Source organism: Microchirus variegatus (genome assembly GCF_963457635.1).
Source record: "Microchirus variegatus genome assembly, chromosome: 3".
NCBI classification, from domain to species: domain Eukaryota; kingdom Metazoa; phylum Chordata; class Actinopteri; order Pleuronectiformes; family Soleidae; genus Microchirus; species Microchirus variegatus.
In genome coordinates, this window is record NC_139804.1 from 29,799,623 (window position 1) to 29,825,896 (window position 26,274).

At 42.4% G+C, this 26,274-nt stretch overlaps 3 protein-coding genes across 3 annotated transcripts in view; 2 read left to right on the forward strand and 1 right to left on the reverse strand.

Moving 5' to 3' along the window:
• The window catches only part of slc1a5 (solute carrier family 1 member 5), an 11,545-nt gene extending 8,168 nt beyond the window's left edge, over positions 1–3,377 (forward strand). Inside the window, exon 8 of the mRNA XM_083886743.1 lies at positions 1,143–3,377. Within this exon, the coding sequence (XP_083742869.1) occupies positions 1,143–1,374 (232 nt within the window). The 3' untranslated portion in view covers positions 1,375–3,377. The remainder of the gene's footprint in view (positions 1–1,142) is intronic.
• Positions 3,378–4,897: 1,520 nt separating this feature from the next.
• On the reverse strand, positions 4,898–6,490 carry fkrp (fukutin related protein; the record flags this gene model as incomplete). The annotated part of the gene is made up of 1 exon (XM_083886744.1): positions 4,898–6,490. One exon carries the CDS (start codon positions 6,488–6,490, stop codon positions 4,898–4,900), a length of 1,593 nt encoding a protein of 530 aa, XP_083742870.1.
• Positions 6,491–8,107: 1,617 nt separating this feature from the next.
• strn4 (striatin, calmodulin binding protein 4) lies at positions 8,108–25,518 on the forward strand. Its single transcript, XM_083886738.1, has 18 exons — positions 8,108–8,555; positions 15,883–15,986; positions 16,152–16,228; positions 16,913–16,991; positions 17,113–17,298; positions 18,058–18,235; positions 20,190–20,346; positions 20,903–20,998; positions 21,290–21,408; positions 21,499–21,674; positions 21,759–21,806; positions 21,893–22,014; positions 22,763–22,930; positions 23,020–23,160; positions 23,279–23,377; positions 23,465–23,551; positions 24,154–24,342; positions 25,188–25,518. The coding sequence occupies exons 1-17, from the start codon at positions 8,238–8,240 to the stop codon at positions 24,321–24,323; spliced, it is 2,325 nt and encodes a 774-aa protein (XP_083742864.1). The 5' UTR covers positions 8,108–8,237; the 3' UTR covers positions 24,324–24,342; positions 25,188–25,518.
• The last annotated feature ends 756 nt before the right edge of the window (positions 25,519–26,274 follow it).

The window sequence follows — 26,274 nt, forward strand, 5'->3', positions numbered from 1 at the left end:
CTGTTTTCAGATGTGCTAACATCATTGCACAAGGGTTTTCTAATCTTGCAATAGCCTTCTGACGCGATTAGCAAACACAATGTACCATTAGAACACTGGAGAGATGGTTGCTGGAAATGGGCCTCTATACACCTATGTACATATTCAATTAAAAAACAGACGTTTGCAGCTAGAATAGTCCAGGGTTCCTACACAGCATGGAAAAGTATGGAATTTAATTTGCATAATTTCCAGGTCTGCATTAGTATGGAAAAAAGGAAAAAAAGTATGGAAAAATGTTTGTGTTGTTTCCAGACTATTATCTCACTTTCTAAAATTAAATATATTAATATGTACAAATCAAAAAGTTACTAACGCAACATAGCCTTCCTGTAGATGATATGAGACTTATCAAGCTGGCTGTGGAATGGTGTCGGGTTACCATGGTTACTGTTGCTGACTGCGATTTTCATTTGTTTATTATTTTCCATACGCGTCGTCGAGCCAGCCACCCGTTGTCGGCAGCGACAGTGTCGTGGGTCGATGCAAGTTTTCCGAGGGCTTGCTTCATGAAAAATGAGTCAAGGGTTTTAAAACCATTTATTTACTTAATAAGCATCTAACAAAATGTGTCGGAACTCTGATGGTCGTTTACCACATTAACAATGTATAGAGTGTATTTCTGATTCATTGAAAATATAGTGCTTTTCCTTCAAAAATAAGGACATTTCTAAGTGACTCCAAACTTTTGAACAGTTATGTACTCTGACTAGCAGTGGGTGAGTCTATCCAGCATAACGTTGATATTGTATCGTCGTACCGTCACGTGACATGACACACGAGCATGATGGCAAAGAGTTATTTCACACCACTAGTGATATAGAATGCAAGTGTTAAAAAATCCCTTGTTCCCTAGTTATAATTCTGTGCAGAATTCATGTCTTTGCAGTAGTTACCATAAAAAATAATGCCTAAAACCTGTATTTAAAATGTGTTTGAGGATTTAACATGCACACAATTAACAGTGGAAAAGTCAAAAATGTACTTCTCATATTGATGATTTTATTTCCCTCATAAAGAATGACACACAAGTACAATCTAAATAGAATTGTTAAGCATGATAAGGTTCATAATCTTTTATCGTTCACGTCGTCTTTCCTCAGTGACCGAACTTGCACTGTGCTGAACGTAGAGGGCGACGCCTTCGGCGCCGGCCTCCTGCAGTTCTTCGTGGACCGTCAGGCCAAAAAACAGGAAGGAAACGAGCTGAGCGAGGTGCGGATGGAGGGCGAGCCGTCGGCGGCCGAGCCTGAACACTCGCCGCTCATTGAGAAACGAGGCGGGGCGGACAGCGGCAAGCCATCGCCGACGAGTGATAAAGAGTCTGTCATGTAAAGTCGGCCGCTGATGATCATCACTTTGACACTCCTGAGAACTTAAATTTTTTTACTTCCTGTCCTGAAGGAAAGCGGAAAGACGACATGCACTGCACAATGCAAAGAAACATACATATGATGCACGGTGACTTGAGTTTTTCCTTTTTGAAGGACGGAATTGTGCATTTCTACTTGCCGTCTTGACTCGCATTGGTGTTGCGTTTTATTGGGTCCTCATCACTTTTCAAGTCAGAATTTGACCGCGTGTGTGTGTGCGCGTGTGTGCGTCGACCATGTGTTCATTAGTTGCGCCTATGTGTCCAGTGGGATGTCAAAAGGCTGGACCAGTGACTCCTTACATAGTGTCAGATCGATTTTTCTTTTTACAAATCTAAAGTTGTGTTACGTACATCTTCAGTAAAACATTCGGGTTACATGGATGCAGTTACCCTATATGCCTGTTCATTTTTCCTCCGCCCATGAAAAGCGCGGTCAATTCTGACTTCAAAAGATGATGAGAAGGTTTAAGTAAGACGGTTTTTATAAATATCGCCCATCTGGAATCTCCTTCTTTTTTTTTTTTCAAACTGTGTTTGTGAGCAGAAAAGTAACCAGTAAAACACACCACATATGATGTACACATGTATCATCATACTGTAGATTTAATATTTTATGTTTTTTTATTATACAGGAATGTGGCCACTTTCCTACAGATTTTATCTAATTCTGTGCTTAAACTCAATATCTCATATATATATGATAATTGAATCATTAGCTTTAAAGTCTGTATGGAAGTTGCTGTAGTAATTTATGAAAAGTTATTTTCTATCTCGTTGGGGTTAAAAGCTTTTATTAGTCTCTTATTGTGACTTGACTTATTCCAGGCCAGTGGTTGTACACAATCTCACGGTGAGAAAAAGCAATACACCTGTAAACTTCTTAAGATTTATATTTATACGACAAAGCACACACCAAATGAAACAATATCCTGAATCGCATCATCCCAAAGATGAATGTAGGACTCTTTGTCTTTAGGACTCGCACAGTTTGATGTTCTTCAGACGGACATCGGGCTACAACACAACCTCAGGTTTCACCTCTTGTCTTGAAGGCTGTCCTTCAGTTGCTTCTTAAAATGTTAAGGAACCAAAAAAAAAAAACAAGGTTGGTTAACTTTGGTTTGACACTGTTGTTAGGAAGCGTAATTTTGTCTTTGAAATGATCTGTTCATTATAATTTGTATTTATTTCTCTAATCAAATTCCAAAGATGTTTTTTGGTCACTGTTGGCATGTGAGTAACTTAAAAAGTGTTTTTTTTTTTGCCAACTTCGAGTCTTGTAATGGCATGTTTTCCCCCCCTCCATCTTATTTTTAACGTGTGAGTGAGATTTCGGCATTGGGCAAAAAGAGATCGACTGGATGAGTGAGTGTGAGAGTGAATGGCTGTTTGTCTCTTAGATGTGTCCCTGTGATGGACTGGTGACCTGTCCAGGGTGTGCGCCGCCTTTTTGACCTACTGTATGTCAGCTGAGATTGGCATGGATTGGATGAAGCAGTAGAAGATGGATGTATGAAGACACAAGAGAATGTTGGTTGTGCTTGAGTGAGTACTGACTTCCTAAATGGTTAAGTGTTAACCTGCACTATTGATGGATCCACCCCTGTCGTCTTTAACTGCTTAGATCTGCTTTGAGATTAAATAAGTCTTGTTGGAGTTTTTTTTATTTTTTCAATCGGTTTCCCGTAGTATTAGTTTCACCTTATTTAATTGCAAACCGAACGTGTCATCATTTCTCCCCTAAAGTGTCATGAGTGTGCGTTAAGCGTTGCCCAAAAAACATCTCTTGTGCTCCTGGGTTGTTGCAGTTACGGTGCAGGGTTGTTAAAGATGTAAAAAATGTTATCATTCCTCTTTTGAGATATTTCACCATATGTATGTTCTGTTCAGTGTGTGTGTGTGTGTGTGTGTGTGTGTGTGTGTGTGTGAGAGAGCATGGTAGTTGTCATGATTTTGTTACAGTGGGGGTTGACATCACATTCTTAATGTACTGTCTGTAGGTTTTAAACAATAAAGGCCTTTTCTCGCCTCCGCCAAAGGAGGTCATGTTTTCAAACCATGTCTGTTTAATTGTCAAGATTACACCACAAGCACACATAAATACACTAAAGTTGGGGTTGGTCGTTGCACGATTGTTCTTGCGTTTGACGATTTGTCCGTATTATATCTTAATATTAACTGTCCATTTTTCTTCTGTCTCTCTTTGTGCTAACGTCCTCGCTGTGTGTGTGTGTGTGTGTCGTCTAAAATGCTGCTCTGCAGTAAAATGTAAGAGGAGAAACTGGTTTCAAATATGCTGAGATCCTTTTACGTCGCCGCGTTTTGTTCACAGTTGCACAGACGTGTATCTAATTACCCGGAAATCCATATGTGCACAACGCTGTCGTTGGAAAGAAAGAATGTAAAACGCCGTCGACGCATTGCAAAAGCAAGTTTTCTTGAGTGGGGGGAAGAAAAGTGGGCTGTTTACAACATAGCTGTGGCTGGACTGTGATGAAAACTGGGGCTGATACAGTGGTGTGCAGCGCCACCTAGTGTTCAGGAACAGTTACAGCACCTAGTTCCTTCAGTTTTGGCAACAAATGTACAGTTGATGGACAAAACAAAGACATGAAACCCAACACTAGTCATTACTGAGTCATGTGATGCTGCTGTGTCTTTGTCTTTTCCATTAATTTATTGAAATGAATTTGCTGCTCAGTAGTAACACATACGGTTCATTATTTTTTCACAAATTCAGTTAAATATTAAAGCCTGGTGCATCTACATAATGCAACAGTCATTCAAAGAAAATCAGTGCAAAACAACGCAGCACAGTCAATAACTGTAACAGTTTACATTCACAAACAACGACGTACAATATACCTTAAACGCATACTTTAAATCCTGCTTAAAAACCATGTCCATGTGTTTTTTCCCCAAAATTTTTTCAGCTTCTTAAATGGGAACATTTTCGTGTTTGTTTGCTCCATATAACAAAAAAACCTTAACACTGAATTAATTTTGGTTTGTGGAAGTTTGGGAAACAGATTTTTCGGACCAAAAATTTGGCGATAAAAAACAACCCATAAAACAAGAAATGAATCGAATAGGAAAAGAATCATTAGTTGCAGCCGTAGCAGTCATATTTATAAATTAAAAGTATGCCGTATACTGATTTGGTAAGCCACATAGTAAACCTAGTCTCTGTCTGAGGTATGTCTGATGTTGTTGAAATCATGTATGGACCTTTTTTTTTAAATTATTATACATTTTTCAAACAAAATCTCACCACTCGCAGAAAATAAAAAGGCAGTGACTCGTTTGACGTCACAACTTCATACTGATATTAGAAAGAACAGCTGTCCAGGAAGTTGTGATGATAATACTTTTTCTCTGCTGATCCAGTTCAGATAAAATGCACAGCACATGCTGTTATTTTGGAAACGGTTACAGTTTCACAGGTTTCTTCCTTCCAGGTGAGTTTCCTGAGACTTGTGAATCTCATAATTTGCTTCTGTCCAGCCTCTTTTTTAAAGGATTGGGGTACTGCGGATTCTCAATCACCCCCTCTCCAAACTTAAGCTCTAAGAAAGCTCGGGGGTTGTTGGGACCGTAGGCAGTGATGCCAGCAAAGGTCATAGGTACCAGGGGCTGCAAGAAGTGCTCGGGGAACTCCACGTCTTGTTTGTGCTCTGTCCACGTGTCCTTTGTCATGACGCCGTTACGTGGATAGAACGGCCACAGGTCGACGTGTAGGTGGTTGGCCTCGCTGTATTGCACTCTGTAGAAGTCTCCTTCCACAGCACGCTCCCACACGTAGCCGTTAGCGTCCACAAGAGAGCCTGAGTCCACATTCTTCAGGTGATCGCTGTTGGGTATATCCTCCAGATAGATGCCCAGATCTACGTCATAATCCCAAGGGATGATGTCTTGATGGCGGACAGCCCCGAGCAGAGTCCCGCCCTCGAGCCAGTAGCGCACACCCGAGCTCTCAAGGATATTGATGACGTACTTGGTGGTTTCCCTGAGTGCTCGCAGGCAGCAGGGAGGCGTCCAGCGATCCAGGTAAAGGTATTCTGGAGTGTCATCCTGCACGGTGCCAAAGCAACGAGGCGTCTCTTTGCTGCAGCCGTACCACTGTTCCTTTCCGTCGGACAGCAGGAGACGTTTCAGGCCAAAGCTCCTCATGAGCTTCCCGGTGGCTTCCTTCAGTCGAGTGTCAGCCTTCCACTGGTTGTGAGCGGAGCTGAAAAGGGGACGGTGGTTTGCGGAAAAGCACGGGCTCTCCAGCAGCTTGACCTTCCAGCCTCGCAAGGCAGTCTGAATGAAGAGTGATGAAAAGAGGGGCCGGGCCAGAGGGACAGAGAGGTTAAAGAGATCCTCAGCGCGAATCAGGACAACCGCATCTCCTTGTAACGCTGTACACACACTCCCACTGCTCCCTGACGCAGCTGGAGAGTAGGTAGCTGTCCACTCTCTGAGGTTCACCCTCAGGTGGAGACACTGCACAGCTGATCGAGTCAGGACCGGTGCAGCTACCAGCCTCACAGGCCCTCCACCCTCGCCTTCCAGCTCCCTGATCAGCCTCTCAATAGCCCGAGGTTGCTCGAGTTCCACCCCATCGGGCACAAGCAGAACAAACTCTGTCTGGATGTGGAACTCTGGCCTGTGGGCCTGCGGAGGCTGGTCTGGGCTGGGGGAAAGCACCAGAAGTCGAGCCCCCTCTGAAAGCACCAGGGGAGGGTACGGAGACGTGTCAGCCACGGCAAGGAAGGGGATCTCCGGTCTCTGACGAAAGAAGGAATTAGCCACGTCTCCGACGTAATTTTCAAAATGTTCAAACTCCCTAAGAAGAACGGTCACACGAGGGCCACGGTTGTGTCCGTCCACTCCCATCCCTCCAGGTTCAGCTCCTGCAAGTAGCCCGAGGCCTCCCATGACACCAGAGGCAGGTAGTGCCGCCCTCCTCGTGCCCCGACCAAGTTCCTTCCTCTTCTCCATCATTTGCTGCTGAGCCCGGGACACGTAATAGAGAATGAGGAGGTTGAGGACGATGGCGCCAGATAAAAGGCCCTGGCAGAATGTGATTCGCATGGCAGCTTATATTCACTGTCCAGTTTCAATCAAGAAATCCAGTGATTGGTCTTAGGTCCCCATTAGTGTAATAGCAGAGCAATGAGAGTTGAATACAACCTGTGAAAACAGCAAACAGACAATGCTTTGAGTAAATGAACTCATGTCATGATGCTTTGATTACAAACTTTAGGTTAGGTGTAAAAGTGACATGCAACCATTTCTTATAAAACATGGCTAGCACTAGCACCAATACCACTCAATAAAGGCAGACTGGTAAACACCATGACACCAACTCACCTCGATTTAGGCTTCTCTGTTTTCATTCTTTTCGTTAAAGTAATCATTTGCAGGACTTCCGTGTCTTTGCCATGCTATTAAAAGCTTGAGCAGCGTTAGCATCATTCATCGGTGGTGTGTTCCATGATGTTCCACCTCAGTCAGGAGCAAACCTGCCTCAAACGATAGCAACAAACTCTTTTATATGTATAGTTGTGGTCGAGGGTGAAGCTTCAGCATTTTTCACAACTAACCCCAATATATAAGCGCATTAAAATTTGTTATTACGGGGTAACATAACTCCCATAGCTCATCCATGTAACACGACTGTGTAGGAACGGTTTGACTATCCCGTTTGCAGCAGAGACTGTAGAAAGACTTCCGGTTCTAACCCTTCAGAATAAAAGATCCACTTCCTTTTTCAAAATAATCGGTATTTCTTAAAATCTTACAGAAAGTTAATTCTCTCCCCCAAAAAGACACTAGTTAATTAAAACAAACAAAACTACATCCTTCATTATTCAAGGCAAACCAAATGTATTTAGGTTTGACCTGGCTATATATATTTTCAGTATATTGATAGTTTTTCATTGTTTGTTTTATCTTGCTCACAAACCAAAGATTATAACCCAAAATTAATAAATCCTCTAACATTAAAATACAAAAAAATAATAATGAAGGATATGAAGAATGAGACAGAAGAATGAAACACAACAAGTGAGTATGGACTGTGATTTATTATTTGAAACGGAAAAATTACACAAATTAAAATAATTTTGTGTTGTTGCATCTCACTTTGAGAGTTTCATGAAAAAATGTCTGTTGTTTAAGCCATGAGGGAACTCAATGTAACTGATTTACCTAAAAAAATCACAGTCTTGTTCTGACATTAAAAAAAAAAAGGTTTAAACCGGAAACAATGTGGTGGATAACTGTCTTTAGCTTCACCGTCTTCAACCTAGCAGTCTCACAAAATGGCAGGAAACTGGTTCACCAGGCGACATAAGCGTTGTGTATTACAGAAAACACGGCCCTTTATTTGTCACCTTCGCCGGACATTTCCAGCGACAAACGCGAGAAGACAAAAACAAATCCGGTATACGTACAAAATAAGAGTCGCAAACCATTTTTTAAACACTTGTATAGCGCTATTGACATCTAATATCTGTTTGGTTGATGCTACTTTAGCATACGTGTCAACGTAAGAACGCATATTACACATAGTGCATTTGTAACTAAAAGGCCACGCTGCTACAAATATGGAGGTCGCGGTCGTGTTTTACTGTGAAGGTTTGAGAGCGGAAGTGTAGTATTTTATCAACTGAATAGTAATTTTGCTCCGTGCGTGTGAGAAAAGGAAGAAAGGAGGGGAGCCTACGGTAAAGTGCTGCTGGGTAGTACTGAGGGTACTGGGCAGTTTTTTGTTATTATTGTTCATACACTGTCCATTTCCACCTCCCCTATCCTGGCGAAAGTTTAAACGGTTAAAATGGAGGCGGACAGATCCGGCGGAGGACCAAACCCGAACTCCGGAGGCGGCGGCGGCGGCGGCAGTAGCAGCGGAGCGGGGCGCAACCCAAACGGGCCCAAAGCAGCACCGGGCCAGGCGACATCAGCTGCGGCGACGGGGGCGATGGCAGCGGCGGCGGCGGCAGCGGCAGCAGCAGCGGGATCGTCGCAGGGTCGGGAGCTGCAGGACGGGGACTCCGCTATGACGCTTCCTGGGATCTTGCACTTCATCCAGTACGAGTGGGGACGGTTCCAGGCCGAGAAATACCGCTGGGAGGCGGAGAGAGACGAACTCAGGGTAAAAATTAACATTTAGTCTACATCTGTACCATTAATCCGGGACAAAGGCCGGGACGGATACTGCGGGAGCTTGTTTAGTATTGCTTTATGACAGTAGCAGTCATTTAAAGGGTGACATTATGCTAACGGGCTAATGTTGCACCATAATAGATAGTGTTAGTTGTTACCAGACGGTACAGAAAAATGCTGGGACCGTTTTGTATTTACCTTCAGCGAATGCTCACCAAAACACAAACAGCCAAAAGAAGACTTTGAACATAGTAAACCAAACACCAGAAAGCGTTGACTCATGTCTTTTGTCCTTCAAATGTCTATATAATCAGCTACACTTATACAGACAGGACAATTGGTTATATTATTGTACATTACTGTAAAGTTGAAAGTGGTGAATTTCTATTAACAGGACAATAGCGCAAGGGGAATATTGTTACAATAGCTTGAAGATAATGCCTCCCCATACATACACTTCTAGTGATTTATTTTTTTAAGTGCCACACATGTCCATATTTGTGTGCTTTATCTGAAAGCTTCAAATATGAACTACTTGCCTACACACGCATAAGTTCACAAGACTTGCAATTACATCACAAATCTCACTTATTTCAGTGAGGATCATCTTTAATATTTAAAAATATAAAAAAGCTTTGTTTACATGCGTTTATGGTAGTTCTTTTACTGCCTCCTACTCTTTCCTTTGCACACCTTTAGCTCCTCGGGTGTGGTTACCTTGCTGTGTCTCATTGATGTTTATGCAGGTAAACATCAAACTTGTACTTGGACCAGACCTCCTCTCTTTGTCTTTGTTTGGGGCATTTATGTAGAAACGTATGTGGAAACATGGTTAGTGAGTTCGAATGAGGAAAAGAAAGAAAGTAATGGATGATTACATCTAGAGGAAGAAGGCAATGATGCAACATTATGGATACCAACTGCTGTGAAACACCTCTACCAACCAGACAACCAAGTTTTTATAGCCCAAAGGCAAATATCAGCTGACATGTCGCTGAGCTGTTGTGGTTTAAAGAAATGGCTGTGTCACACGTGTGTATATCTAATGTGTGTATCCTGTTGAGGTTGCTGCATTTGAAAAGGAAAGGTGAGGTATGGACATGGGGTCCTTCAAGGAAAATCCACAATGTAATGAGGACTGGTTTGAAGTTTTTGGCCTGGTGAGTGAAAGTGCTCAGGGTGACCTTTGGACGTAGGCCTCTGCTTCCTCTAATGCACACATAATCTTACCCTTCAGATGAAGACCGCTGAGGTGTAGTCTTAACAGATAGTTGTCTCTGTAGAAGTACGTGGCTGTATGTGCTGGCACTGGAAGGAAATTAACATTTTGAGTCACTCAGCTGGATGAATCAGCGCTGTGGTTCAGTGTCATTCACACGTTTGTGGCTGAGAATATTGTGAGTCATCTTTATCTGCAGTTATACCTTTGTTTTAGAGAAATGGGTCTGCATTCATTAAGGCCTTCCTTGGTTGGTAATATGTGAAATAGCGAAATAAAACAGGGTCTATGGGGATGTGACTCAGTGGCATAGAAATGCCCGTGAGTGAGGTATGAGTCCTCAATAGCTCCAGTAATACAGAGGCCAACAGCAGCAGACAGAGGTTGTACTAAGCAACTGCCTTGCTTGCATGTGGGTAACTGTGTGAGGCAGAGCATTGCTGTGCAACATCATGCTTACTCATCAAATTGTTCGAGGATTGAGAAATGTTAGGAAAACGCATAAACACACAGTCCTGTGCAAAATTCTGTGATAAGACGATCATATAGCGACCCGTCACGATCCCGCTGGTCTTATGTTTTCTTCAGTTAGACGGAGAAGTTTAAAGTGCAGGATTTCTCATTTTATTCACAGCATAACTTGGCTTTCTCTGCGGTAAACTCTCTCTTCTTTAGCCAGGTTACTTCTATCAAATTAAATGTATTTATATAGCCCACAGTTTACAAAACGCAGTTTGTCTCACTGGACCTCACAGGGTTGGTAACATCCTCTGTCCTTAGACCCTCGACCAGGGTAATGAAAAACTACTATGGAAAAAAAACCCTTATAACAGGGAGAAAAGGTAGAAACCTTAGGGAGAACCACAGGTGAGGGATCCACTCTCTGGACGGACAGATGTGCAGTAGATGTTACCCAAAACATACAATACACAATTACAAGAAAATAAAAAAAAACTTCGACCCAAGTTTCCCTCATGTATTTCAACAGCCCCGTCGCGAGGAGAAACTGGCAGTGACCGTTTACTTTAGAGAACTGTAATTTGTTAATAAAAATATTGTTATTTACTCTGGTGTATCAAAGAAAGGGCAATGATATATCACCAAATCGATATTTTGACCCACCCCTAACGTGAAATGCTCAAGCACGTCTTGACTGAACCTGGTGTAATTTCATCATCACTTTGTTGTTTGGATAACACGACAACTAATCGAGTAATTGAGAAAAATAATGAACCAGACTAATCGATTATGAAAGAAATGGTTAGTTGCAGCTACTGCTACTGTATGTTCATTCACAGCATTGCTAAAAAAACAAAAACAAATCTAATAGTGGCCTTAGGCATTTTACTCTACATACACATGTTGTACTCCTCCAGCGTATGTGGTCCGCTTGTAACTTCAGTTTGCTTTTAATTAGTTTTAAATATTTTGCGGGGTTCGAGTGGCTCAACAGAACCACAGAAATAGACGCATCATCGCCTCTTCTCTGTCACTATGCTTCTCACTTTGCCCCAACGCGAAGCTTCGTGGTTATAAATAGGACGTTGATAAAATATGGATGAACAATAACAAACGTGCCGTGTGCTCTGCTTTTACAGGCACGTGCAGGGGAAATGGGGAAATGAAAGTCCAGAAGCAGGACACTGCCATGTCCAACGTGCCATTAGTACTTGTTAGGGCACTTTGTGTATGTGTGCACATTTTCTGCACATGCTCTGCTTTCTCGGGTACAATTAGCGCGGCATCCTGTGCTGAGAGAGAGGGGGAGAGTGGATCACTGGAGTGCCAGGCTGAAAAATTGACCTAGCTTACATTTTAACACCCACTGGCTACAAGCCTGTGGCTTTTGTTGTCAGTGCTCTTGGAAGGCTGTCCCCATGCAAGTTGGCAGACCTCTTGAGCCATTTCTTATACAGTAAGCACTGTCACAGTATTCATTCATATAGTAAGTAATGGAGCTCAAATTAAAAATGTCAGCAACGGCAGAACCATTACCTTTTAAGTTCAACAGACAATAACGCCATCATCTGTTGATGACTGTTTTTGTGTGGCAGTGTGAAAGTCTTTGTCTGCTGCATGAAGTGTCTCTGTGACACATGTGACATCTGTGAGTCTGGTTTTGAAGTGGATTGGCCACCTGTGTTGCTGTGTCTTCTCCAGTGACAGGCCAAGAATTAAGTCCCTGCACAGTTGGACAGGTGGCAGTGGCCTTGTCTCGCTACTTAAGAAGCTTTTTTCCCCCCCAAGAGTATTCTGTCAAGTCACATTGCTGCTGCACAGACTGCGTTGTTCACATTTTTACTGTACTTATTCTATAAGAAAATATCCCCTCTTCATATCCCTGTTTAATTTTATTAATCGTGTCATTAGTGGTGTAGAAAAGATTACTGGTGACCCAAATGACATCACTTCCTGTAAAGAGCGGCCCAGGTGTCCCCTGGGTATGAGTCTCTAATTGAAACGTCTGCGTTCTCAGCCATGTTGCACACATGATATCCACACATGCATAATGTACATAATTATCACTCATTATCAGTTTGCCTCCCACCATTACAGACCTGCTGCACTCCTGTTATATATTCACACAAATTATCACGTCTAAATCTTATTTCAATTCCAACTTTTTTAGGATGTCACTCTCAAGCTTAATACTCAGACCCACACTTGCTGTCTAACACTTCGTCAAAGCACACTGTCCCAGAAAAGTTCATTGCTCTACTTGTTGGCACATGGATTCTCTCATGGGGGTGAAGGGATGAGGAGATGGAGGGATGAGGAGATGGAGGGTGTCCAGTGGAGGAGGAAAGCTGCCCTTGACCTTGTTCTGCAGCTATCGGAGAGAACCCCTGACAGAACAGGCTAAATATTGCAGCTCTCTGTGCTACAACATGCTATGGAAAGGTCAGTGGCCACATGAAGGAAAACCCACCCACAGGAAAGAGGGAGATCAGCTGGTATGACAGGTTTGCTCACGGCAAGGTTTTGTTGTACTTTAGGCTTTGTTGCTTTAACCACTTTAAGAGAAAGAAAAATAACCACACGGTTGGACTTTGTAGTGGGTTTGCTTGATGACATCGGATAGTTGTATAGCTGGATTATTTCAAAGTATTACCCTCTCAAACGATATTGTCAGGTTCTTTTTTTTGTCTCGTCTTTTGACAAGAACATCTTAAATATCTGGTAAGTGAGCCTTGTCCCACTTCTGTTGGCCCAGTTCAGATGCACAGTGAAAATGAACGTGTTCCAGTCTGAGCCAGGCAAATGGCAGAATATCAAGGACAGGGAAATCTAAAACGGCACAAGTGACATCTCTTCAATGACTTGCCTCTGTCAGATAAAAGACTTTGTGTGTCTTTATGCAATGATATATCTCTACTAAACCATGTACATGTACGACTATAAAAAGAGGAGCAAGCAAAACAACGTCAGAGCTAAAGAATGATATGGATGCTGTAGATAAAGAATAGAACCCTTGACACACTTATCTGTTTTGGCTGCTTTTGTCTATCAGGAAACTTGTTTTTTTTTGGGCTTTACGTATAAGCATTGTCTCTGTTTTGTCCAAAAAAGAAGTGTATTTTGGGCACTAGTGGGAACCTGTCCTCCGAGGAACACAACACAACGCTGTCTGGTGCTCAGGGGTGTGTGTGATGCGTTTGTGAGCAGGTTGTAACTCGTCTCCGCGCGAGAAGCTGTCGAAACGTGCGCCCTTCCTCCTTAAAGGGTGACTTAGAGGCATTCCACTCAGAAGTTGGAATGATTTTGCTTCATTCAAATGAGTTGGTTCAGGATGTTTGTGTGTTTCTTTTGAGCTAAGAGACTGCGTTAGTGTTCACTTCAGCATATAAACAAGTATTTAAATTAATGATGAGAACCAAAATCTTGGTGTGAAAATGGTGAAGATGTATTTTTTTTTTTTTTACACCTTTGATCCATCCATATTTAATGTACATGCTGATGTGTAGTGACTTCAGGAAACAAACAAAAAAAGCTGATATCAGGGACTTGTGTGATGAGCTGACAAATCTCACTCAAATCAAAATCAAATAATCCTAATATATAGTCATTTGATTTATTGTAAATCACAGTGATCATAAACAGGACACTTGTGTTTACAAGGGATTAAGCATCCAGAAGGATGAGGATAAAGGAATGCAGATATAAATAAAGGAGAACCTAGAACAGTGGGGGGCAGCATTACACCTCTCAGTCTACAGCTTGCCGGAAATTATTAGAAGAAGGAGGGGAGGATTGGCGGGATGGCACTGAGGAAATGAGAGGAGCTTTGAGAGACGGGAAGAATCCAGAAGGATTAAGGAAGGAGGATGAGGATTAAAGAATGAGGATGAGAATGAAGGAGAACTTTGGACTGTCATAAAGAGACTGGAGAGGAGACGGATTGCGAACCTTGACACATTTTGAGCTGTGATAAAGAACTGTGAACTATGATGAAGAAAATAAGAAGAAGGAGGGCTTTGAAGGAATGATAAGAGAAAAACTGCGATAAAGAACTTCAAACGGTTGAACTGCGGATTTAGAACTTCGAACTGGAAGGCAGCATTACACCACTTTGTGTACAGCGTGCCAAAAAATATTAGAAGAAGAAGAAATGCAGATTGCCCACATAACTCATAAAGTGCCTTTGTGTGACCTACTTCTTTCAGCCTTTTGTGATAACTATTAAATAACAATAATAACAATAACATTTTTATACAACCCATATATTTCCCCTAGTGCCATTTCCTGGTATTTGAACCTCCCACACTCCAACTCCACTTGGCTCACACTACAGTGGAGCTCTGCTTGGCTCGTAATTTGGCAAATTTGTGTCTGGTTGTGTCAGACTGGAACAAGCGCTACTGTAAAACATGCAAATGTAAACACAACAGAGCGCACAATTACTACTTGTGTGTGGCTGCTGGGAATCCTCCATTAGCTCGCCGCTGTAGCGGCTATAACCCTGTGCCAGCCGCTTTCATGGAACACAATATTATTCCACAGCAGTTCATACGAGGCAAGCCGTTTTTTCCTCGCTTGCTATTTTGTCCGTATGGTTTGGTCAGTACCACATGAAAGTGTTGTGGCATTAATCAGCAGATTATCCTGTGTTCGCCCCAGCCTTCCTAGCTGAGTATATATGACTGTGTGTGTGTCTGCGTGTGCTCTTTTCAGGGTGATTGACTATCCGTTCAAGTAGACCGTGTGTCTGCCCCCTGAGATGGTGTTTTTAGACTGTTCTAGTTTTACAGAACAGCATATGCATGTGGGAGCAGACTTTGTGGACTCAGACACGGGGGTGCACAGAAGAAAATGGACTGTGTGGAACGAGCGGAGTTTATCCTGCAGATCCCATTGGCACAAAGAGAGTGAGAATATGGAATAATTGTATCTGCTTGCAAATCACAAGACGAGAAACAGTGGAAGGTGTTTTTAACCAAACTGTGTTTTTTCCACTGTGGAATGATCCACATGATATTTGTTTACCTATGCAAATCACTGTGTTGTTCAAAAACACGACCTAAGAATGCAGTGTGGTCACTGTTTATTTTCTTTCCACAAGATTTGTTCTAAAATAGCAAGAATGGTCAATGAACAACACATCTTTCCTCAAGGTAAGAATTTTATCAGCGTAGCAAGGAAGGAAACGGATGTAAAAGGAGAGAGGAAGCACACAAAGGAAGGATGTGTCTTAAAAGAGGGTATTTGAATTTGGCCGGTCTGTCTCTTGTTTTTCCCTCCTCTGCAGATGCGCAGTGAGGGCTCGGTTAGGAGAAGTTTAAAAATAAGAGCCCTGTTCTACAACCCTCTACTTACTCCTCTGGGTTCTCAGAAGTCATGGTTGCTATGCTCGTCACATCAAACATCTTTCCTCCACTCTCACACACGTCTCCCCTTTGTGATTTCTGTTGATCTCACGTCATGTATGTTGTCCTTTACCTATAATTGAGCCAGTAAGAGCTTTTCTATCAACTTGACCCGAGTTATTGCAGTGTCTAAATTGATTTGACATTTTCTGTATAAATACCATATTTCTATGGTTATGTGTGTAGTTTGTGTGTGTTCTTAACCATCCTGTGTGTGTGTGTGTGTGTTTCAGGCTCAGGTGGCGTTCCTTCAGGGTGAGAGGAAAGGGCAGGAAAATATGAAACAGGACCTGGTGAGGCGGATCAAAATGTTGGAGTATGCCCTCAAACAAGAGAGGTACAACAAAATGTCATTAAACTCCCCATTATTATTTCTCCTCCCGTCTCCTTTCATCTTGTATCTGTTCAACTAGCTATCCTTAGCTATTTTTAGTTAGGCTTAGTGGCGGTCGCTGTATTTGCATGTAATGCCGCCCTCGTGTGGTTTTTTGTTTGGTTGCAGGGCTAAGCACCAGAAGTTGAAGACAGGAAATGACCAGAGTCCTGGTGACAAAAAAACAGAGACAGAAGCGGAGCCAAGTGAGTTAAATCAAAGCCACTTTTCTACTGTTTCTACTGTATCACCTTCACATTGGTTGGACCCATTTTTTTCTATTCCATCTCACCTCAAAGGTGCTCTACTGGATGGAGAGCTCATTTCGCTGTCACGTTCAGGAAACCAGTTTGAGATGATTTTAGCTTTTGCGACGCGGTGCGTTATGGTCATAAAGCAATGTAGATCATCAGCTCCCAAGTTTTGATGGGCTGTGCATTCAGACATGGAGTTATTTGAGTTACTGTTGCCTTTTATCTCGTTTCAAAACACTCCCAGATATCTGCTGCTCCCTGGAATGGATATTCTCTTTATTCTCTGTTAACCCTAGAATTGGTTGTGTGTGAGAATCTCAGACCAGCGCGTTTGAGCTTGCACCAACGTCCATGCCACATGAAAAGTCCCTTACATCACCTTTCTTACCCATTCTGATGCTTAGTTTGAACTTCAGCAGTTAGCTTTTGACCATTTCTTCATGCCTAAATGAAGGTTACACCATGTGATTAGATATTTGCACGAATGAGCAATAATATATATGTGTCCAGTGAGTGTTATTTGGTAATGCTATACCATCTACTGCTATGATGTCTCTCTCTGAAAGATTTCTACTTTCTCTTTTCCTGCTCATGCCCCTGCTGTTACATCACTAGTGACCAATCTATTTTCTGTAGTTCCCAATGGGCCAGCTGAGTCAGATTCAGAGCCAGTCAATCAGATGTCCTGGAAGGAAGGACGTCAGCTACTACGCAGGTAATCCACCTCTGTCTCCTTTTGAACCTGTGATTAATCATTAGCTTTAAATGTGTCGTTGAGACGAGAGGTTATTCATCTGTATGGGTTTATGTTCATGTGTTGTTTAATGTGAATGTAGATACCTGGAAGAGGTGGGTTATTCAGACACTATCCTGGACATGCGGTCTAAGCGTGTGCGGTCCCTGCTCGGGCGAAGCAGTCCGGAAGCCAACGGACCCCCAGTCAGTGAAACCTCCACCGAGCCTGAGCCTCGGGCAGGTGGAGAGTCGTTGCTGGTCAGACAGATCGAGGAGCAAATTAAGAGGTGAGACTGTGGAAGCTGACACGCTGTGGCCCCCAACCTGATTATATATTGTTGTGGAAATTCTCTGCTGCTGGGGAAGAATGAAATAGAGACTTGTAGAGTCAGCCGACAAGGTTTTTCTCTACAAAGAAAAGGTCAATCTACACACGAGTGGTCGTAGCTGGAGAAAGACCCAGAGCATAGTGAGTCCTCAACATTTATACCTGGGCAACATCCCTTTCAGATCTCTTTTTCTGAGGAAGGGGTCTGCCCCTCCAGGTCGTGTTTTCACACCCCTTTGTCTACGGGGGGCAACTCCCACAGAGGTATCCTGCAGACGTTGTAGTTGGGTGCAAGTTGGGTCTAGACATCCTAATTTTAATACACAAAAGGACCTCATATCTTCTGTTGGGCAGCTGTAGCTCTGAGACAAAGAATTGAATTTACCATTACAATATTCAAAGACATGGCTTACAAAATATTATGGTGTATTGATCGTAGTTGGGAGAAATGCGCAACACTTATTACATATTACAATACAATTATTGTTCTGACAAAGATAAAGCAGAGAATTTGACCTCTATGATATTGCTTTATGATAATCTTTGTAATATTTGAATGATATAATGGTATGCATTGCTGTGAATCAGATATTTATCTGTTAAGGTTGTGTATCTGTATTGTACATTTAATTATATTGTGTTGTGAAGCTGTTGTCCTTAAATAACTCAGGTCAACATGCAGGGAGAAGCAGACTTTAAAGTATGTATCTATTTGTAGGAATGCTGGCAAGGAAAGCTCTAAGGAGCGTCTCGGCGGCTCGGTGCTGGATAAGATCCCCTTCCTGCACGGCTGTGAGGACGACGATGAAGATGACAGTGACGAGGAAGACGACTTCCAAGGCATGGCAGCCGACTGCATCGATGGACCACGCAAGAGCAAAAAGTCACGTGTAAAGGTAAGATCAGTGAAAAATGAGATTGATTTGCGGACAATAATTTGCAAATCACAGTGATGATGATCATATATTGAACACTTAAACACTTAAAGCATAACACTTAAAGCATGCACAGAGATTATTCATATTGTCCGATATATATTTTGTTTATTGCTCCAGTTGACCTTCAGTATAGAGGAACAAAAATGGACATTGTTCACTGTTGGAAAACTGTTGCCCTCTCTGTCGTCTAACCTGCTTGACCCACACATTACTGCTTAACCCTTAGAACACAGAGCATTTGGGCTGCTTTTTTCCATTACTATGTTAAAACGCATGTACAGAGGCGATAAGGATATGCAATGTCTAACATCCTCCTTTTCAGAACAAGCTATAGGCTTTTCACCAACTATAGGCTTTTCACCAACTATAATAAACTAATAAACACAGCTGAGCAAAAAGTACTAAAATGTTTTAAAATCTGATTGAATTTGTGAAATTTGGAAATACGCCACATTTCAAAGTTTCTCTTGGCTCGTTTTTATGAACAAAAATGAAATAAAAAAAGGTCTATTTTGTCACTTCGGCACAAATATTGCTACTTTTGGGTTCAAATGAGTCATAGCAACACATAAGAACACAGAAACATGCATTTTATGACCTATAAACACACACCCCAGGATGTCCATATAAGGACTTGTGTATTACTCCCACTGCAATTTACCAAGGTTGCTCCAGTGGCAAAGTTTGGTCAATATAGTCTGATAGAGCGAAGTTTCACTCAATTAACACATGTTAATAACCAGTCAGCCCTATTGCACATAGTTGAGTTAGAATAGAACCAAATACTATTCACATCTAAAAGTCCACATCAGAAAACCCTCACAGTTCATGAATTAGTCCAGTCTGGTGGTTTTCAACAGTGAAATCCATGTAGTGTAATATACAACAACAGCCTCCATATGCAAACCAAGTTTCTGGCTTGACCACAATTGAACTGTCCTAGAAAGTAGAAACTAGTTTTCACAGTTGTCATTCATGCAAGATACAACTGTTTTCTTGATTTTCCGTTTGTGAATCAAGAAGCCCGGTAGCTTGATGAGAACTAATTTGAAGATGTCTAGCGGTTGTTTGAAGTGGATTCTTTGGTGCAGCAGCAACTTAAATCATTTCCAAAACTGAAGCTTCATCAAATGTGGATTTAGTGTTTTCTTGTTTGCATGCTGCATCATAGTGAGCATTTATAGCATCACCACGCTTCAGTTTCATCAGAGGTTAACGGTGCTTCTATTCTATCATACACTGCTGCTGGTTTTTTTTCCCATCCAGTTCTGCCTTCTCCATTTTTGATTGTATGATGGTTTTCTACATCGTGTTCTTTAAAGCAGCAGATTGAGCTTCCAGAGCTGCCTTTTCAGCATGTGCCAGTTTAGTAGCAGAAGAAGCAGTTTGGGATGAAGTTAATCCCTTTGACATGTTTGAGTATGCGGCAGAATAGTTTTTAGATGATGCTTGCTGACCTCTTTTATACATTTAGATATACTGTCGAACAGCTCAACTCTTAATTGAGCATTTGGCTCCTTTTTTCCATGATTCAACCTCCTTTAAAAAGGTAATTGAAATGCATTATTCTGGGCTCATGCCAGCCCACATGATCATCGGACACTTTCAAGTTCTCCTGCTTCAGCGTCAGTCTTGTATTGTTGTGGCATTTTTTGTTTATTTTATTTGTTGCGACCTTTATTAATCAATTAATTTGGTCATTCAAAAAAATTAAGTCAAATTTTACTTGTCGCGCAATAAACAAACGTGTCACTCAATTAACACTTGGTCAGCTCTATTGCACATAGTTTTATGCATCTTCTTATTTGATCAATCGGCCCAATATCAAACTTATAACACATAATAATATTAATTCATGTCCAATTTAGTTATTAATATTGCTTCTGCAAATGTTCTCTGTTCTCTTGGCCAGATGGCAACGGAGCCCATGACCACAGACCTGGACCCAGAGGACGAGGAAGACGAAGATGACTCAGAAGATGCCCTCGGAGAATTCGACTTCCTGGGCTCAGGGGAGGATGGGGAGGGGGCAGGGGAGGCACGGATCTCGGGGGACGGACGGGAGTTAGGTATGCTGTTGCCATAGCAACATCATCAGCACCAGCACTGCCTGAATCACTGCCACCAGAGTATTTGTCCTTTTTGCCCCCTTCCCCACTCCCCCCCTTGCTCACCTTTTTATCTCCTACTTCTCATTGTGTCTCGGCATCTCTTCCTGTCAATAAAATCAGCTTCTTTTCCCAACCACCTGTCTCTCTGTCCTGTTTCACAAGCTGTCAGTCTGTGTCTCCTTATAGCTGTCATCTCTGTCTGTAGATGTATTCTCTGTGTTTCTGGGGGTCATTTCACAGGTTTGCCACGCATGCTGCCTTTGCTTGTTTTATGTCCACACTTCATTCTTTGAGTCATATTTACACTTTTAGCCCCCGTGATTTTTTATTGATTTCATCCTCTCACAAGACGAAAGCTGTGAAATCCTATTAGTTTGTCATGTTGAAGAATGAGTTTTGCCTCCCGTCTACATTCGCCTGTGCCATCTGTTCCCATCTCTTGGCCTCTGCGTTTCTTCCTCCACCTCTCTGCATGACTGGATGTTTTGTGTCTCTCTCCTGTTGCCGGGTTCAGAGAACCACAGGAACAAGTTACAAGGCATGATGTCGGACTTCCCCCCTAAACCTGCCCCGCCCCCTTCCGTATCGGGACCAGCTCGATCCTGTGAAGGTAAGACTTCACTGCCAAACAAGCCCCATAGAAGCCCGTAGACTGTCACCTCCCAAGTGTTCTTTCTGAGTGTAGCTTATTCAGTCTTAAGTTTTGAAGCTGCTTTTCTTTAGTGTTCTTCAATTTCCAAGCCTGCGTAGGAGTAGTTTTATAAAGTTTTTCCCAAACCTATAAATACTGTTCCTTCTGGTGCATTGTGTGGGAGTCAGGAAACAAGCTGGATGCTATATTTTACCGTCTGTATTTATAGGGAAATTACATTTATTGTGCCTTTACCCCCTTAACCTGCAGGTGGCGCCCTGGGCTTTTCCTCTGACGTGTTCATCATGGATGCTGTTGGAGGAGGGGACATGAACCTTGGCGAACTGGCTGATCTCACTGTTGCCAATGACAACGATTTAAGCATGGATGTAATTACATCTTCGTTTTGGTCAATGCACAGGATTGAATTAAGCTTACACGTGCGTGCATGCTTTAAAATCTGTTCTTAAATGTCTCAGATGCAGGACAACAGAGAGGAGTTTAAGAAGACGTGGAACCCACGTTTCACACTACGCAGCCATTTCGACGCCATCCGCGCTTTGACCTTTCACCCCAGCCAAGCGGTGCTGCTCACGGCTTCTGAGGACGGGACGCTAAAGCTGTGGAACCTCAACAAGGCCATGCACTCTAAAAAGTAAGATCCCCCTAAAGCCACAGAGAATAACGCACAACATGAAATCAATGTAAAGAGAGAATTAAAAAGACTCTCCGTCCGCAGGAATGCAGCTTTGGATGTTGAGCCCATTTATACGTTCAGAGCACACAGGTGAGTTTGGTCCAAGACAAATGACAACTCGCAACTCGTTTCGCTAAACCTTTCACTAACCATTTTGTTGGTTTATTTTTGTCCAGTGGAGCCGTTTTGTCACTGACCATGGGTGAGGATGGGGAATCGTGCTACAGCGGAGGTCTAGATGGAACGGTCAGGTGTTGGAAGATGCCAGATCTCAATGTGGATCCTTACGATAACTATGGTCAGTGATTCCCAACTAAGGATTAAGCATCACGTTATAACAACATCGCCATTAAGAAATGATATGCTCAGCCAAAAAATTGTAGTTTGACCGTCTTTAGCTTTTTTATGGCGTGGCATCACTCTGATGAGCTTTTACAATGTCACATATAATTGAATCCATAGTGTAGGCTTTGTTTGCGGTGACCATTTACAGTTGGGAAATGGTATTGTCGTCTACAAATACAAACAATTTATGCTTAGTAGTCCAACAGAAACAGGGCCAGGTCTCCCTTGTATTCCCGCTCATCTGGCCTCTTATTCTATCACTCTCCCACTTTATTTGTCTCCTTTGACAAAACCTTTAACCTTCTTGCTGTTTTAAGTTGATGCACTTTCAAAATGATCTTGAACAACATTTAATGGTGAAGCTGAATATCCCTCACATCATCGCAAATGAAAATAATTTCACTGACATTTCACACATTGGACCTTTAAGGTCTGGACTCTGGTGGCCAATCCATGTGTGAAAATTATGTCTCATGCTCCCTGAACCATTCTTTCACAGTTTTCGCATGATGACTTATCTTGGAATATGACCAAAAATCCTGGTCATTTGGGCTAGGGTTAGATTACAGATTACAAAACAGCCCCACAGAGTTGTTAGTTTGGCAGCAAGTGAAATAATGTACGGTATGTGATGTAATCTTTTGGCCAGGGGAGTGTATGTGCTTTTTTTTTCTTCTAAATATTAGTGTTTGTGCATTCAGATCCTGGCATTGAGAGCAGTGTACTAGCAGGCCATGAGGACAGTGTCTGGGGTCTGACCTACTCGGCATTTCACCACCGCCTCGCTTCGTGCTCGGCCGACGGCACCATTCGCATCTGGGACCCTCAGAACTCGGCCCCCTGCCTGTCTGTCTTCAATAAGGAGCGAGGTAGTCGTCCTTGTGTTTGTGACTCACCTTTGACATTTGTTTTTTGTTATCTGCGCTCTACAACTTCATGTCCTTCTGTCTCATCACAGAGCATGGAACACCCACCTCAGTGGCCTTTGTGGCTGTTGACCCCAACCAGGTGGTGGTTTCATTTGACGGCGGCGAGACATTGCTCTATGACCTTAGCACGGAGCAGAGCATCACTGCGCTAGAGACGCAGACCAAGGACGGTATGATGTGAACGCAATTTGTAACCGTAAATTATAAAGAACACAATTCAAAATGATATTTAGATGAATCACTGCAGCATACTTGATTAGAATGTTGCCGTTTGTCTTCCATTCACAGGCAGCGAGCTGATCAACAGAGTGGTCAGTCACCCGTCTGAGTCTGTCTCCATCACTGCTCATGAAAACCGCACCATCCGCTACCTAGACAATAAGACGGGTATATTTCTTCCAGTTATCTGTTAGTTTCCACTTCTGGGGATGTAAATGCATCTAAACGAGCTTGTTTTGTTGTGTGTTTTTACAGGTAAAGTTGTCCACTCAATGGTGGCTCATCTGGATGCAGTCACTTGTCTTACTACAGACCCTAAAGGCACTTACCTCATCTCTGGCAGTGAGTACCACTCCTGTTCTTATTCATCACAATATGGACTTCTTCGAGGATGATTTAAGTCTATAAATACTATAAATGATGGTCTTACCACTTGCGAAATGATCATACCTGCAGAGGCGGATTGTTTTATATAAAAGAGATTAGAAAATAAACAACCTTCAAGGTGATTTGGTCAATAAAAAATAGAAAACGCCTTTCTACCTGTTCTGTTCAATCTTGAGTGACATGCATTGCAGAAGAAGCTTTTCGTGCATATGGAAAAGTTCAACTGTTCACACCTGGGATCAAAATACATCCTGGATGCATCTCCCGTGCCCACGAGATCAGATCTGGCTTCCCAGATGTTCAAATACTTATGGACATCATGGCCGTATGAGTGATAGTGAGAGACAATTAGGAGATGAGTGAATTAAAATCTCTGCTCATGCTGCTGTTACATAAAATATGATTTTAATTATTAGATCAGTGTAAGAAGAATCAGAGGAGGATAATTTGAGAGAGTTCAGCTGACGCAATGTAAATATCAGTTCTCGTGTTTTAAGTCTCACTAACCTGTACAATTGTCTGTTTCCACCCGCTCGCTCACTCGCTGCCCCCTGCAGGCCATGACTGCTCTGTGCGTCTGTGGATGCTGGACAACAGGACATGCGTGCAGGAGATCACGGCGCACAGGAAGAAACACGACGAGGCTATCCATGACGTGGCCTTCCACTCCTCTCAGCCGTTCATTGCCAGCGCTGGAGCAGATGCACTTGCCAAGATATTCGTGTGACAGCACTGTTGTCGTCCTGGTAAGACGAAGGAGTGTGGTTTCTTTGTGGAAGGGGGTGCAAGACGGGGACAGTGTGGTCTCAATGTTGAGATGGAGACCAGTGTGAGATCAGATATATGTATATACCCTTAAAGCTTTGTCGTCCAGGTTATTATGTCCTCAGGACTGAAAGGTAATTGGTAATTGTTCTTGCTTGAGTTTTCATTTCACCTCATATTCAAGAGGCTGAGGATGAAATCGTCAGACTTCAAGATAACTCAAGCGGAACCACTTTACTCCTGAGGAACAACTGAAGTGATTTAATTGTCTGATAACAGCTGCCTTTGGGGACATTAGATTTGATCTTACCTTACACCTGCTGGTGTAGTGGTAACAAATCCTGGGCTGGGCGTCCTCATAGGGTCCATAGTCCTGCTCATAGTACCTCATGTGGACTATAGCTGACTTTAGAGCTGCAACTAACAATTAATCATTTGGTCCATAAAATGTCAGAAAATATATATTTTTTTAAAGTTGATGAGTGTTTGTCAAACCTGTAAATGACGATGTTCTCTCATGTCTTGTTTTGTCCACAAACCAAAATGATTCAGTTTTAATGATTTCTTTGTTATGTGGAGCAAAGAAACCAAGAAAATATTCACATTTAAGAAGCTAAAACAATCAGAAATCTTGTTTTAATAATGAAAAAAGCTAATCGATTATCAAAATTGGTTGACGATTAATTTAGTAATCGATTAATAATCGATTAATTGTTTCAGCTCGTAGCTGACTTGCAGATGTGCAAACTATGAATTTGCCTTGTCACACAGTTTGCTCTGTCTGCTGTTCTAATTGTGTTTACCTCCCTATTCTCTCCCTTTTTAGAGTCCTATAACCACAACTGGGCCAAAGGAGAGTGGATGAACTTCACCTACCTACACACACACACACATAAACACTCTGTCCTGCACCCTGCCGGCTGGGTTCACCACCACAGGACATCACCTCCCCTCGATTCCTCACTGTTCTCCGATGCCTCACTGACTTCTTGTAATACTAATCACACATGTTTTTTCACCTTTAACTGCTCTGTTTTCATCATCAACAACAACAACAACAAAAAACAAGTTATGTCTGGAGTAACGCTTTTCTACACTACAGTATTGTGTTCTGCTTTCTTTTTTTTTTTTTTTTCCAGCCCTCAGTCTGCCAGTGGTTATTGCACAGCACCATTTGTGCGTGAACTGCTGACAAACTGAACAGAAAAAAACCACAGTGGAAACACTCACACTGCAAAGCGCACACAACACACACAAATGCTTGGTTGCATTTGATTTTTTCTTCTTTTTTTTTTTATGAATCGCTGCAAAATCATTTATCTATGATACATATACTGTACGGAGGCATGATTTCAAACAGTAAGACGGAAACACCTGACCAACCTCTGCATTGGACGACAATGTATTACATTCCAAAGACTCCAGGGGAAGTGTGTGTGTGTGTGTGTGTGAGGGAGGTGTTGTATTTGGGGTTGGAGTATGTTTAACTTAGGTGTGTGTGATCTAAGGAGGCGCCAAATGGTCACTAACCAGTGTTTAAACGGATAGCTTTAATTTGAACTTCATCGCCAAGTCATCAGTTCTCATTGCGTGTCTGGATATTTAAGTGCCCCCGTGATTCTGCCTCTTATTTTACCTGTGTGTGTGTGAGTGAGATATAAATGATCTCCTGTACAATCCACTCTATACGGTAAATGTACACATTTACTCGAGCGAAGGTCCATTTCTACAAATGTTCAGTTTGAACTCTCCGTTTGCAGACCGATCGCAGGCGTCGCACTCCCCTATTATCTGGTTTGAAAGATGGACATCATGAGAGCACAGTCTGTGGACGTTTTTATTCTCTCAACTAATGACTGATTGTTGTCTTTTGTGACTTTTTACTGTACAAAAGAGAGCGAGCGCGTTTGTGT